General features: G+C 42.0%; 1 protein-coding gene and 1 long non-coding RNA gene across 4 annotated transcripts in view; one reads left to right on the forward strand and one right to left on the reverse strand.

Annotated features, from left to right (window-relative positions):
* The window catches only part of BAIAP2L1 (BAR/IMD domain containing adaptor protein 2 like 1), a 61,148-nt gene extending 55,711 nt beyond the window's left edge, over window positions 1-5,437 (reverse strand). Inside the window, exon 1 of the mRNA XM_090024440.1 lies at window positions 5,283-5,437. Coding sequence (XP_089880566.1) covers window positions 5,283-5,333 — 51 coding nt within the window. The 5' untranslated portion in view covers window positions 5,334-5,437. The remainder of the gene's footprint in view (window positions 1-5,282) is intronic.
* A 58-nt stretch (window positions 5,438-5,495) lies between these two features.
* LOC149854972 (uncharacterized) lies at window positions 5,496-14,954 on the forward strand. 3 transcript variants are annotated; one of them, XR_016438771.1, is made up of 4 exons: window positions 5,496-5,565; window positions 8,092-8,297; window positions 9,122-9,214; window positions 12,849-14,954. It is a non-coding gene; the product is annotated as an uncharacterized LOC149854972 (long non-coding RNA). The 3 variants fall into 3 exon arrangements; XR_016438770.1 differs by having other exon boundaries at window positions 5,515-5,565; window positions 7,616-8,297; XR_016438769.1 differs by lacking the exon at window positions 5,496-5,565 and having other exon boundaries at window positions 6,140-8,297.
* The last annotated feature ends 389 nt before the right edge of the window (window positions 14,955-15,343 follow it).

Raw genomic sequence — 15,343 nt, forward strand, 5'->3', positions numbered from 1 at the left:
TCTGTTTTCCTCAGGTTTTTACCAGACTTGGGAACTTAACTGCCTGCACTCATCATAGTTGCGGATACCTGGCCTTTCTGCAGTGAGGGAAGCACAGATGCAGCAGAGGGGAATGCTGCAGAGGGACGAGTGATATGGCACAGTTCTGTGCCACTGAATCCCCCATGCTGGACTGGACCTTTGCAGGCTGAATCTGGCTTAGGCTACATCCCTGCTAGAGGAAAAAAGATACAAGCTTTAATTTTTGTAGACTATACCATAATGGCAACTCATTAATTTATAAATGTCCCATATTGTTAATCTAAAGAAATGTGAAAATGAATGTGACAAAAGTCAGTTGTAACATTTCATTAGAGTTTTATTTAAAAGTTAGTTATGACTTTGTTTTAATTTTAACAGACTGTTTTGATTTTAATTAGAACAAGCACAAACAAAGTAATCTCAGAAAAAAATCTCTCTTAAAAACCAAGAGAACCGCTATTGGCTTTGAATGAGACCAAGGCTCCATCTTCTTAAAAAACACAGTTCAAAACATATAATAAGAAACAACCCATGCTTTGAAGAGTTTAATCTAAATAGGCATGGCAAACAGAGTTGGAAAGGAAACAAAGGCACAGACAAATGAAACGACTTGCCCGTAATCACACAGCACATCAGTGCTAGAGCCCAGAGCATAATATAGCTTCCCTGTCTGCCCAGCGTCCTATACTCTGGTATCACACTGCCTCTCATAAATAAAATACGCAACTAGAAAAGAACAGTACATCAGATCATATAGCTTTCTGATTGTTTGGTTGAATGGAAAATGGGAACAGACAAGAATGATCTTTTTATGTAAAATACTTTAGAAAGCCAAAGCAACCTGCCTGACAGAGTTTAAGAGAAACAATTTGGTCATTCATGGAGCAATTAAACTGTCACATAAGAGTCTATTGAAATGTGAAATGTTTAGTATCTTCAACTTTTAAGTATGATCATTGGGAGCAAATTAGGCTGGAAGTGAGAAACTGGAATTAAAAAGCAATAAACCTTGTACTCCCACTTGTTCTCGCTGTGTGTACGCTCTGCAGTTCCTGCTCCTATTACAGTATAAGCAATTTTAACCTTGTACACAAATTAGGGCCATTGTTGGAGTTCTTTCTTGTAAATTCTCTGCTTTTTTTTAATTCCCAAAACACACCTCCTCAGAACAATAGCTCAGCAGGTATGGACACAGCTAAACAACACACAGAAACCCTGCTGCTCTACATCCTGCAAACACTCCATTCAAAAATAATTTATATATTACTGATCCACATCTAAATACACTGCATGTGTGTTTTTCTGTGTTAAACTTCTGCCTTTTCGAATTAATACTATTCATATTACTTTGCTTACGGATATTTATGTGGGCAAAACTGAATCATACCTTAGTACAGTTTTTGATCGCACTATTGGTTTGTATTCAGAAGGACAAAACTTGCACTTAATAAAATTGTATGGTATTCAGCATTGTTATGTTTAAAAAATCTTCCTGACATTTCTTTAGTTGAAATTGTTTAAGTAGGGAGAGCCCTATATAAAAAAAATATTTTTCTGTGCTAGTTTTTGCATGATCATACTATTGTTTCTTTAGCTTTGGAGATTCAACTATTGGCTTCAGTGGATAAAAGATCAAGCCCTAAAAACCCATTTTATGCTGATGCAAATGCACAAGTATTAGGAGAGTTACATTGGTGTAAAACAGGTTTAACAAAGTGGAAAACCAGAAACCTACTAGTGTTTATTCAAATCAGATTAGCTCTTGTGACTAATTATCTGACAGCCGACCTTTTACTGTTTAAAGGAGAAACGTTTCATTCGTCAGTGTATTTCAACAGTAAACATTTTCAGATTATGATCCTGCGATCCATGAGAAAATTCTAGATTCAAGTGATGTTTTAAGTAGACACAATGCCAATGAGGGAGAAAAAAACCATGCATTGTTTTATAGTAAGGTAAAATTTGGCTCAAGCTATGAGAGCTCAACGTATATATTTCAGTAATGTAAAACAATTATTTTACTGTAACATGCTTCTGAAGCTGAGGGCAATTTTACTTTGTTTTAAAAGTGAACATGACTGGCAATTAACCTAATCCTAGGGCATTTTTAAATAGGAAATATAAAAACAGTTATTTTTATTATTTTAATTAAGCATATTTAAGTATACATTTTTATATTGCAACATTAGGATCAACCAAAAATAACTCCAGTGTATGGCTGTTTACCAAGCAAAACCTAGTAGTCCATGTAATAGTCAGGATGGCTGCAATAGATTTTAGGACAGCATTTAGTTCTGAATCTAGGATACGTAATAGTGACACCTCACAGGCCAGGGTTAGGCAACCCCCAGGACATAGGCCAGAGTGTGGCACATGAAGGCACTGTACTTAGCGCATGTGCCTCTGGGCAGACAGCAGGGAAGGGGCTGCGGCTGTGCTGCCACAAGAAAGATCAGGCCTCTTGCAGCTCGCCTGCCATCTGCCCCTGGCACGCCAACATCTTACAAGTCAAGGTTGTGGGTGTTTTCAGCCCTCTGCCCAAAAAATGTTGCTGACCCCTGTCATAGGATTATCATTCTTATCAAGATTTCTGGAAACTTCAAACTACAAGAGCAAAGTGTGAATAATTTGTGAAGCCACTACAATGCAGAACTGGAATGACAGGAGCATAATTCAGCTGTCTGGGGCTTTTGATTTAAATTTAAATTTTGTGATACACATGATCAGATAATATTTTTACCATTTTTCCCCCTATAGTATTGCTCGCATGGAGTCACATTAACTGTTTTGGTGTCCCAACAAGTGACAGTCTATCTGGTATCACACAATGCTGCCTACTCTCATTGTAAAGCCTACTGATCCATGGGTGCAGCAGCATCACTGGTGAATTCCAAGGGTTGGGTAATGTCATACCAGTGAGTTAGCTGCAGAATTGCTCACAGTTACCCTAAGAGGAAGGTTGTATCTCCCTTGAGTCATGAGCTTTCACACCCTTACGTTGCATTCTGCACATGCCAATGCATCATGTACTCAAAACCCATGTAATACCTAAAGGACAAGAGAGCAAGGTTAAATCTTAATTCTAGGGCTAGGGACAGAAATTACACATAAACCAGTTTAAATCTGTAACACAAGAGAAGTTCAGTGCACATAAATCGCTTTCAAAAGGGCTGAAACTGGTTTAAAATAAATTTGGATGGATGTGTATCAGACTTAATGGATATAGATTAGATTGGTTTATTGAACTTCTGTCCCAGATCTCCTCCAGATTCAAGTTAACTCAGCACCCCAGGATGCTTTGCGCCTCCCCACGCCCTCCAGGTTTTGGCTTGGGCTACTGCAGACACGTGGCTGAATTTCCGGAATCAAAAGTGAATATCCTTTCACTTGTTTATCAGTCCAATAAATGCAGCTTAGATTAACCTATAAAGATTGAATTGATTCAGCCTCAGGCTTTTGGACTATCTGTACTTAGTTCAAGAGTTTAAGCATTTTTTATTTTAGGATGGTATTGTAGTAATAATGGTAATGGAACTGTTTTGGGGTGTTTATTTTGCATAAGTATATTTAAAAGCTTCATACAATATGTATAAATATATAGTTAAGGACATCCAGCACATAGATACTGATGTTAAACTGCAGGGAGGGTGGAGAAGGAAGCAGCTGAGTAAAGGAAACATTGCTCCTCCCTTTCTATTTTCCAAGTTGCCCTCAAGTTGCATATCTTTTAAGACTGAGGACCAGTAGTAAGCTTTCAAGTCCCATGTCAGTTTTACCCCATTGTTATGCTACACCAAATTGACTTCTCCAGAACCAGCATTTCTTCTTACAGATTGGGGAATACAAATACTGTAACTGCTGACTTCAGTGAAGTCATTGAGACTAGTATTTCACTGCCGTACTCATTTGTGACCCATCACAGCAGCATAGTGAGAGAGAGCACCTACTGCTCGGGTACCAGTTGCTCTCTACCCTGGAGTCCACGGGCCCCACAAATTAACATTCCCTGTCTTACTCAGAAGTATCTTCACCTGTGTGGAGCTCCAAAATCCCAGTACCACCACTCTTATTTAAAGCTAACTTGGGTACCTGCATACTGCAGTCTGCACTGCAGGCACATGCAGACTTAAAACAAATGAGCCCAAACAAATCACAATACTCAGTATATTCAAACAGTGCTTAGGCGCCCTGTCTAGATAAGTTTCAACTCTTAATCACGGTGATGGCACAGCAGGAACTCGTTCCCAGGCCTTTTAGACCTAATAGGATAAGATGCCACAAACATACTAAACCTCTCAAGATACCAAAGTACAAGACATTTTATCACAGGATCAACATTAACTTGTATTGTCTGGCTTTTGCTGGAGGCATCAATCGTGGTCCCTGCTTTACACGAATATTTGTTAACGCGACATGCACGTGCACACAAACAACAGTAGTTTTTAAAAACTGAGACGGTTTTAAAAACTGTATTTAGAGGGATGATACTAGTCGGTCTAATAGATATCCCACCTACCCCAAGGATCCTTGCCTGCCTCTGTCCTTAGACCAACATGGCTACAACCAGCCACCCGACAAACACTCGGCAGCCCGTCCATCCTGCAAACCCTGACTCAAAGGCAGTAACCCTATTAGCAATAGGACTTCTTGTCTGACTAAAGGGTTTGCTGATTTGACCGTGATAGGAACTGTTAGGTCATATACACAAGACCCTGTGTCAGAGGCTCGGTCTTCCGCAATTTATCTACCTTGTCCTGTCTCTATTTACACACAAATAACCTGATACTCCTCCCAGGAGTCCATCCTTTGTCCAAATTAGTGTTTTGTTTTGTTTTTTTAAGCCAAGACAACACCACACCGAAACACCCGGGTGACTTGCCAGTCATAAGAGTAACAAGGCATAAATTAAAAATACTTCAGGTCCCCGAAAGCTTCCTAAGGATTTCCCCCCTAACTAATAAAAGACATCACATCCCCAAAAGAGCTCCCAAAGAACCGGTCTGCCCAATACACGCCGCTCTCTTGTTGGATGGGAATAACGATGAATAAACATCCAGTAAAAGTTTTCAAAACAGTGAAAAAACACCTCTTCGTCTCGCCGTGCAGGACGAGGACTAACAATCCCTTGCTCCGGGTGGGGGAGCTGCCAGCCCCTCTCTGCTCGTGCGAGCCACGGTCCCAGGGCGGCGCGACGAGGAGCGGCTGCGCCAGCGCGGCCGGGGTGAGGGGTTGTCTACACGGGCGCGCGGGGCCAAACTCACCTTGTAGGTGCTCTCGGTGAGGCGGCTCACCTCCTCGGGCGCCCGCGACATGGCGGCGGCACTACCAGCCCCGCGCTGCTGCCCTCGCCCAAACTGTCAAACTTGTGAAACCGGCCGGCCCGGACCCACCGAGAGACGGAGGGACGGACGGACCGCCCCGGGGTGGGGCCTGCGCTCGGCGCTCGCGGGGGCGGGGGCGGGGCGGGCCGTCCTCTCAGCCCTGGGCCGCGGGCGGACACTTCCCCACCGCCTCCGGGCCTCAGGGGGAGGAGGGGGGTGCGGGGTAAGCCTGGTCCTTGCTCTGGTAACCCCCGGCTCGGCAGGTCGGAGTCGGAGTCGGAGTCGGAATCTGCACAAGGAAGGAAAAACTTCTTGACAGGTCGAGGGTTTGGACCAGGCCGCCTTAGCGGTGGCAGGTCACTGCGGTCAGACAGGAGCTCGGTATTCGGGCGGTCCCGTTGCCCCCCTGTGAATACGAAACCCGGCCTCTGTTTTTCTCCTCAGCGTGTCCTGATGCTCGGGTGGCGTTGTAGAAGACAGTCCCATTGTCCTCTGGATATGAAACCGGACGCCTTTATGGCCTCTTTTTCCTTTAAAGAGAAAAATAGAGGGTATAAAGGTGCCTGGTTTTGTGTCTGTAGCGGATAGAGGACAACAGGACCATCCTTGGGGTGTTTATTTCATGAAGAGAAAAACAGAAGACATAAAGGCGTCCGATTGTGTATTGACAGAGGACAGGGGACAACCAGACTGTACTTGGGCTGTTTATGTCCTCTGTTTTTGTCTTCAAGAAATAAACACCCCAAGCACAGTTCGGTTGTCCTCTGTTCTCTATCAATACGAAACCGGACGCCTTTATGTCCTCTATTTTTCTCTTCAAGAAATAAAGGCATTGGGTTTCGTATCCATAGAGGATGGAGGACAACGGGACTGCCGTCTGTGATGGCCACCCTAACATCAAGACACTGAACAGAAAAACAGAGGACATAAAGGCACTGGGTTTCGTATCAGTAGAGGACAGAGTAGCATAAAATTGGAAATGTCCTCTATGATGGCCACCGGGGGGGGCAGCAATCGGGGGGCTCCCCCTGCAGCCGATTGGGGGGGGAACCCCCTGTGGCTGATTGTGCTTTGTGGGGGGTTCCCCACAGCCACTCACACTGTCGGGGGGGGGATGCCCCCACAGCTAATCATGCTGTCCAGGGATCATGCCTACTTGGGGGGCTGGACCTGATGATCTAAGGTCCCTTCCAGCTCCTACCAACAACTAGTGGGCTGTGGAAAGACAGGTTGGGAACTGCTGATGTAGTCCCTGGGGCAGGTCCCTGGCTGGTGTTTGTGAGCATAGTCATCCTGGAGTTGTGCCGCTGGACGCCGCTGGAAGAGCTGGCCATGAGGACCCTGGCAGATGTTACACTGTAATAATTTTGTGGCTGGTTTCATTGTGCCTTAAAATGAATGTGGGCCCAAATGGCCACCAGTGCAGTTGTCGCCAGCTGATGACCCCTGGCAGGATTGGGACCACACTGAAATGAACCTCAGTGCAGTCTCAGCTGATTGTCATCTGGCTCCAGGGGCTCAAACTAGTCTTTTGGGTTCCCAGAACCAGTTGACAGCTGATCATAAGGCACCTTTGCTGTTGCAGATGGAACCTGGGATCGTGGCAAGTAGGGCGCAACTGGAATCTGATATCTGATTCCCAAAATCACAGATCCTGTAGTACACATGTGGCATAGCTGGTGGTGCAGTTTTTGGGATCGTGGATCAGATCCCATCACTTCTTTAACTGAATGTCTCTCAGCAGTTTGCATTTCTTTCTTTTCCTTTCTTCTGACTGGTGCATTACCACAGTGGGAAAACTCACAGTCCTGCTTTAAATTCAGGACTCCTTCCAAAAAGGGACGGGCAATTATTTTGGGCAGAGGGCTGCTTACTGAGTTTTGGGAAGCCATCAAGGGCTGCAAGACGGGCAGCCCAGGGCAGATTAATATTAATTTTCTACATTTTTTAGGGGTCCTGTGGGCTGCATCCAGCTCCCGGGCCATATTTTGCCCACCCCAGAATTAGAGGCAATGTGAATTGAGAGTACCTGTCTTGATCTTGAGAATCTTTCTTTAGGCCTCCAATGCTTACTCAGGCTACACACTCCGACCCATTATAAGCCTCTCCTCAGTCACTATTGGGATTCAGAAAAAAGTCTTCCTATTTAGAGAGCATTTGTCTTCAAATCTAAGGGCTTATTTGAATTAAGGTAAACTTGTTAAAAGGTTTCTTATTTCTACCTCTGTAAGTGTTGGGTTTCCCTCTTCTAAGCTGCCTTTTTTCTCTTTCAGTTTGTTGTGAGAGATCTCAGAAGGCATGTAATGATAACTGGACTTAGAACAGAAATGCAGATGTTGGACTCTAACCCGGGAGGAGGCTGTTATCAGGTTTCAGTAGTTGTAAAATGAATTGTGTTCAAGCGTATGAAGGTGTTTGTGTTTTTAAACCTATGCTCTTCCGGCTTGGGGAAAAAATAGCTGTGATGGCACTATCTTGAACACAACTGAAGTTGACAGGAATGGAGGAAGGCTTTTGGGACATACCCTCCCCTATTAAAAAAACACTGTTATTTACTGTACGAATGATGGGAAAGTAAATTGATTACTATAGGAATCTCCTGGTAATTAATAATTTGAGATCCAGTCTGGCAGTTTTTATCCATACTGAGTGGTACTTAGTCCAATTGAACTTAATAAGGCTATTTGTGCAAATAAGGGATAAAGAATCAGGATGCTTGTTTCTGTTTCTCTTAATATCTTTCATTTAGATTCCAAACTATTTTACAATTGGAGAATCAAATTCTGCCCAGATACTCTATTGATCATCAAGGTAGCTTAAGCAATTAAAAGACACCCTACTTAGCATCTCTCCAGGGCAAGAAATCACAAGCAGCCAATCTTTGGGAGCAAGACATCCAAAGAAAGCTGTAGAGGAGAAGAGGCCATGGGTTCCTTCCCTCATACTGGTCAGCAGGTACATTGCAGGAAATGTGCTACATCACCTAAAGAAATGTAGAATAATCTTGCCATGCTGTCCCTGTGGATTGTGGAGCTATAGAGGGGCCAGTGTGAACCTTTAGCTAACCGGTATGATAGAGCCCTGGTATTTACATTTAGCACTACTAATTTATGCTTATATCCATTGACGCTACTCTGACAGTGCAAGGGGTTTTAAAGCCTGAAGTGCAACCACTTTTAGCATAAAAGATAACAATCCACATCTGACAGACGCACTATACAGCAGTTTAGGATGTTCAATACAGTATACTATGGCCAATAGGAACTGCAAGGATAATTTATGTGGGCAAAATTAGAATAAGAAAATGTGTTTTTACATTTACATGTGGCATGGGCTTGTAAAATATTATGATTCTAAGTGCAACCTCAATAAGTCTGTTTAATAAAGAAGGCACTGCTATCCAGATGAAATGCAGTCAAATAGTAAAGCATTCCCTTTGGCTTTTCTGTTCTTACATTCACCACTAGATTGCATTGTAGTTCAGTGATTAAAAAAGTCAATGAATGCGACAGAGAGCAAAGTGCTAGCTTTGGGCACCATGGCCCAAGACTTTAGATGTTTATTCAATATATTCATTTCTACAAAGTCCCTGTTACATTTTTGGAAGTGGTCTACAGAGTCCCTGCTACATTACTGAAGATCTTTTACACTGTTCTTGCATTGTGGACAACACAGTAGTGTCTGCAATCTTCATATAATTGTTTGGTTTTTTCTGCTTGAATTTATAATCTTAGAAGGAGATAAAAATCTAACTTACTTTCTTTTTTAAAATTTTTCAGAATCATAAAAATAAGAGGAATGAAGGTACTGCTTTAACAAAATAAACAATGTCATTTACAGAGTGATCAAAAAGGATCAAAACCTTTTTAAAGGTAAGGAATTCCTACATGGGAAAAAATAGCTGGTAGGGGAGAACTCTTAAATTGGATAATGATATTTCTATTAATCCATTAATGCACAAAGTAAGAAGAAATGGTAATAAATATTTTGGATAGTTGAAATGTTCTCTCAATTAAAGTTGTACAGTCTTAGGAATAGAAACACTAAGCCATGTTTATTCCAGGTACTTAGAATCTTGTTGAGAGTATAGTAACAACTTACAAAACCAACATGTTTTATGTTACTTTCTATTGGAAAAATATATTTTTAATATTAGGTGTTAACAGGTCTTACGTGCTATTTTCCTTTTCTTGCACAGCAGTGAGGACAATTATCTCAGGTCTTATGAACATTAGTTGTATATAGAAATTTGAAAAGTTGACAATATCATTCTGTTCTATTTTTGAGGTACTATAAATACCTGTAGCCTTTATAATACACTGAAGCATTGTTCTATGTTAACTGTCCTTGCATTTTAGGGAACAACATTAAAAACCCTTACCTGAAATCTGACAACCTGCTTTAATTGTATATTTACAGGCTATATGTCAGAAAATCCCGAACTTAAACAGCAGGGTCTTTTCAGAAATCATCAGCTGAACTTGACAGTAGAGCTTTGTTATAGCAATAATGTTGGCCTTTAGATTTTACCCTAGTTTTACGTCAGTGATGCCCTTTGACAAGTTACAGCAAGGGGAGTTTAGGTTAGATATTAGGAAAATCTTTGTCACTAGGAGGGTAGTAAAGCATTGGAACAGGCTACCCAGAGAGGTTGTGAAATCTCTGTCCTTAGAAGTTTTTAAGACCTGAGTAGACAAAGCCCTGCTGGGGATGTTATAGTGGGGGATGATCCTGCTTTGAGCAGGGGGTTGGACTAGATGACCTCCTGAGGTCTCTTTTAACCCTAATTTTCTATGGTTTTATGAATTGGAGTTAATCTTGATTTGCACCAAATTAAGTAAGAATAAGTACTGTTTGCAAGGTACTTTTTGTGAGTTGCCATGGGGGATTTAATGTTAGGCATAGACAGAAGTGCTTTTTGTTAGATTAGGGCAAAATGTTCCCTACTTGCAGAATCAAGTCCTTAATCCAGTGATTCTCTACCAGGTTGCCTGGAGAGCCTTTCAAAGGTGCTGTAGCTCGCTATGCAATAGTAGCATGGTTAGATGTGCCAATGATTTATAAGGAAAACTCAGAGATTTCAAGTGGGAACTCGCAGTGTTAAAAGCATTCTGACCTGTTGTGGTCTTTCTGAGTTCCATGCAACAGAAGAATTGCTTTATTATTTTTCTGTAGTCAAAAAACAAATGAAAACTAAGAGCTGGCATTTTTTGAGAGGTGCCTTAATTCTAACAAGCGATATGTTGGGGCTGAAAAGCTTGAGAACCACTGCCTTTATGACTGTTCCCTATGTATAAATATGAGAACAGGCAGTTCCATTCCCCTGTTCATTTAAAGAATATTTTTCAAAAGTGTCTTCTGATTTTGAGTAACAGTTTGTGAGTGCCCACATTCACATACCTTTGGCCTGGTTTTTAGAAATGTCGAAAGCTCCCAGCTCCTACTGATTTAAGTTGGAGTCATAAGTTTTATGGCCTGCTGAAAATGAGGCCACAGATATCAACTGGATTAAAGAATCCAGAGTCAGAGATTGTTTTATAAAAATCATTTTCTTATTTGGAATCTTTATGCAATATTTATAAACATGGTGTAAATCATGTTGTAACATTGGGGTTTCAGAAGGAATAAGACCAGACCATTTTTTCTAAAAGTCTAACACAATGGTGCCCAGCCTCTGGCCCATAGGCCACGTCTGCCCTGTGGGGCTCCCCATGGGTCCAGAAATTTGACAGTGGGCCAGTAGTGGCACCACTCTCCTTCTGTCAAATTTTGGGATCTGGGGGGAGCCCAGGCCTTGTGCACTAGATCAGGCGCTTGATCCTGGTGTGTGGGGCTGGATGGGGGCAGTGTGGGCTTCCAGGAGCCAATCCCAGCATCCAGTGGCAGCACAAGGCCCCAGGGTCCAATTGTGGCACATGCTGGAAGTGCTGGGCTCCAGGGTCCAATCCTATCCAGGCATCTGGGGCCAGGCAAAGGCAACACCAGGCCCCAGGACCTGGTCCTATCTGGGTATGTGGGGCCTGATCCTGGCATGTGGGACTCAGTCCAGCCTGGGGACTGGCCTTGCACTTCCCATCAGGCCTGTGGGTCAAAAGCTGAAACACCACTGGTCTAACAAAGTTTTGTGTACCTAGATCCTGAAGAAAGGAGCACCTGCTTCCCCTAAATTCAGTAAGTACTATCCCTAAGCAAAAGAATACAGTTTCAGTCCTTTTCCTTCAGCCTATCTTTTAAACTGAAACCACTGCAACTCAGCTGATGGGGGAAGGAAGCTCATTACAGTATATTAAGTGATGTTATTGTTTCTCACTTGGTTTGGGGCTTGATTGTCTTCTCAGCTTTCTGCTTTCCTAACTGACTTGTGCCTCCACAGCAGGACTCTTCCAAGCTGGATGCATACCTTGGTATTAGAATTCAAACACTACCTTATAGAGAGAGAAACTTTCCCCTAACCCTTTGCTCCTGCCTCTCTTCATGCCCTCTAGCCCTTTACATGTGCAAAAGTATCTTTCACATATGGTTGTAGGATCTGGATCAAGTGAATGAACTGTAATTAACTCTACCATTTACTTCCTGACATGGCCAGAGCCTTTTTGTATTACTGTATATGTATTTAGAGAAGTCCCCCTGAACTTGGTAAATTTTAACAGGCTGGCTGTAGAGATACTTTGTCACAGATGTTGCAAGAGCAGCTGTGAAAGCTTCCTTATGCCTGTCTCAGCATGCCATAGTTTTGGCAGCGTAATGAGGTAATGCTAGTATCCATGTCTTCAAAAATAATTTGATTCTACTCTACTGGAGATGTTTATGGAGTTCCTATAAACTTGTTAAGTTTGATGCCTATTTTCAGAAAGCGCTCTATGCCAATTGTATATATGAATATACATTTGAAGAACTATTTACACATTCTGTAATGATCCATTAATTTCAGATCATCATTAAATCTTTAACATGTCTTTTACACAGCTAAATTTGACTGTTACTAATTACATAAATAGCTGCTAAGCACCTATTGCATATGTATGACAGAGCCAGCTGCAGCCTATTTCATTCCCTATGGTCATTAGTAGAGATTTAGCTCAGTTAAGAAAAAAAATGTGCAAATCATGTTAATTCATAATATGAAGTGATAGCTAATAATTATTATCAGTATAGAATTCTTCAAATTAGAAGTTGAAGGGACACTTGTCAATTTGATTGTTTTTGATTTTTTTCATCTAGACTACTTTTTTTTAAACTATTTTTTTTCTTTTTCTAAGCTTTTGAACAGTATGTTTTGAATATTTTTAGTATTTCTTCCCACATGTCTTTTAAATGGGGTGGTGCTTCTGTGACTTTGTAGCTAAGAAATTGTAATTTTTCTTTTTTGGTCCAGAGACTCTTTAGTCTGTTTCATTCAGCTTTTGGGCATTTTATTGGTGATGCCTCAGTGTTCTCCCGTCTGGTGGATTATTAAGATTAAGTAAAGGAAAAATGGCAAGTTGCTGATTTCTTCATGTTTTTCAGACAGGAAGAAAATGAGAGTGCATTTACCTGCAAGATACCAGTACTGTATGGACTTGCATAAAACATTCTTCAAATTTTTCACTTGCCCTGGCCTGACACATGGTGGCAGGGGAGACTTGTGACTGCTGTCTCTACTACTGCAGATGCTGTTCCGTTGGCAATTCCACCTTCTTAAACCAGCATCACCAGAAGCATAGATCTTTCTTGATTTATTTTATCTCTCCTCTCCGCTAGATGGCAAACAAGATATACACAATAAAATCAAATAGGAGTTTACGTAATCCCCTTCATATCCAAGGTTTCCTCAAAGTGCTTTACAAAGTAGCAAGATAGATACTGGCAGTAAGTAAATGGAGCAACTATTATGTTGTTTGCACATAGCTTTCATTTTTTTTTTTCTCCTTGAGGAAGTAAATTTGTTAGGATGTTTGTGCTATTAACTCTAAAGTGTCTTGGGAGATTTAACTTTCTATTACAAACCAGCACTGAGTAGAAAGCTCAAATCTGTGTGAGGAAGTTAACCTACTAGACTTCTAGTCTGCTGAGGTTTTAAGTGCTACCATATAAACCATGCCAGCAATATAAGATTTAGATAAATATGTACTCCTTATTCTTTGTTTTGTAATTTGTCAAGTGGGGTATTAGCTGTCTAACAATATGTGTGCTTTGTTCCAAGAGGATAAACTGTTTTTGCTTCAAGGAATATTTGCAGCTCTGAAGATAAATGTGAGTTACCCACATTGCAGCTCACATTACTGTCAGCTGTTTGGATGTTAACATTATTATTATTATTATTTGTAATATGATAGTACTCTGAAGTCCCAGTCAGGGATCAGTACCCGTTTTGTGTTAAGCACTGCACACATATAAATTAAAAGATAATCTCTAGTGGCTATCTTCAAAAGACTCAGCATGCATTCCAGCTCAGCTATTCTAACCTCTTATTTTAAAAGTGGAATCAAATAACAAATAGTAGGGTAGTTATTATATCATCTTCTACTTGTAAAAGTTGGCAAAAATTTCACAAATCCTTTGATTGAGGCTGGTAATGATAAATACTTTTGACCATAGAAAAACTTATAGTTAATTAAATATGCTCTTTTATACATCTTTACTTTAATTGAGGATCACTAGAAAAATGTTCAGTGAAAATTACATTAATATTATTAATGATAACAAATACCATTGCATCCTTTATCTGTCTTATCATTTAACTGTTAAAATACTTAGAAACTGCTAATGCATGACAGCAATCAATTTTTATTTTTTGGTAACAACATTAAAAATATAAAAAACTGATCCAGTGGATTGATCCAGCTGCATTAATTTTGAATGTTGTAAAGAGCTCCAAAAACAGTTGGATTTATATGAAGTTCAGCAATTTTTTGCTTTTCATGGCTTCATCAGACATTTTCTTCAGGCTTGATAGATGCAGGATTTCACTTTCTATGTTCCTCTTTCACTGCATGTAAAAGACAAGCACAGCACTTCACCTGGGTTTACATGAAAATCACATCTATAGTTCAGGCTTGCCTGCAACTGGAGAAAAATATCTCAAACCCTAATGAGTCTCAGCAAATCTGTCTTGTTTGAAGATTGTTACAAAATCTGATGAATTTTAGTTTGGGGTTTGCTAAGAACAATTTTTATGTCTTGCTCTGAAAATGGCTAGTAAGTGCTATGCAGAAAGAATGGAGATATGTTCCTGTAACTGGGGACCCAAACCCTATTACTTAGGTATAACAGAAGAGGAGGAGAGGGGACTGTAGCAAGGAGCCAGAGGGCTCCTGTCCCTTTAAGATGGGGTGAGCAATTATTTGGGCTTGTGTGTAGTTCTGGGGAGCTGTTACAAGCTGGTCAGCACCCCCGCCATCCTCACAACAGCACGGAGCCCATGTGCCAACAGCGCACAGCCCCATCCCCGCCCCCAGCTCACCCTGCCTTATGAGCAGGTCAGGTGGTGGTGGTGGCTCTTTCTGGCTGCCACTGCTACTGGCCCCAGCCAAGGTACTAGGGGGGACCTGCATGCACAGCCTCAACCCCAGCCTGCCCCGAGCCTGCTCTGGACTCGGCCAGCAGAGCGGACCAGCTCTGGACCAGCTGGAACCCTCATGCACAGCCCTGCCCCGGCCTGCCCCATGCCTGTTCTGCACCACCCGCCCACGCCGAGCAGTGGCAGTGACCAGGCAGAAGTTGTTGCTGGGACTGGGGGAAAAGTGGCCCCATAACCTCAATGATGCCTGGCCCTTCTTGTTGCAGCTGCCCAAAGTCCATGCCCGATCTGCCCTGCTGCTCCTCTCTGCTGCTGCCATTGCTGCTGCCTCCGGCCTGCCCAGGGGGACAGTGGGGGCAGTGCAAAGGAGCTGCAGGACAGCCCAGCTGCAGGATCCAGGTGGCTGCAGCAGGAAGAGTCCAGCAGCAGTGAAGGGAAGGGTTTTCCCTCACGCAGAGCAGCAGCTTCTGCCTGGATGCTGCTGCCGCCGCTGCTTAGCATG

This window comes from Crocodylus siamensis, chromosome 12 (genome assembly GCF_052110815.1).
Source record: "Crocodylus siamensis isolate JL-2025a chromosome 12, ASM5211081v1, whole genome shotgun sequence".
Classification (NCBI taxonomy): Eukaryota; Metazoa; Chordata; order Crocodylia; family Crocodylidae; genus Crocodylus; species Crocodylus siamensis.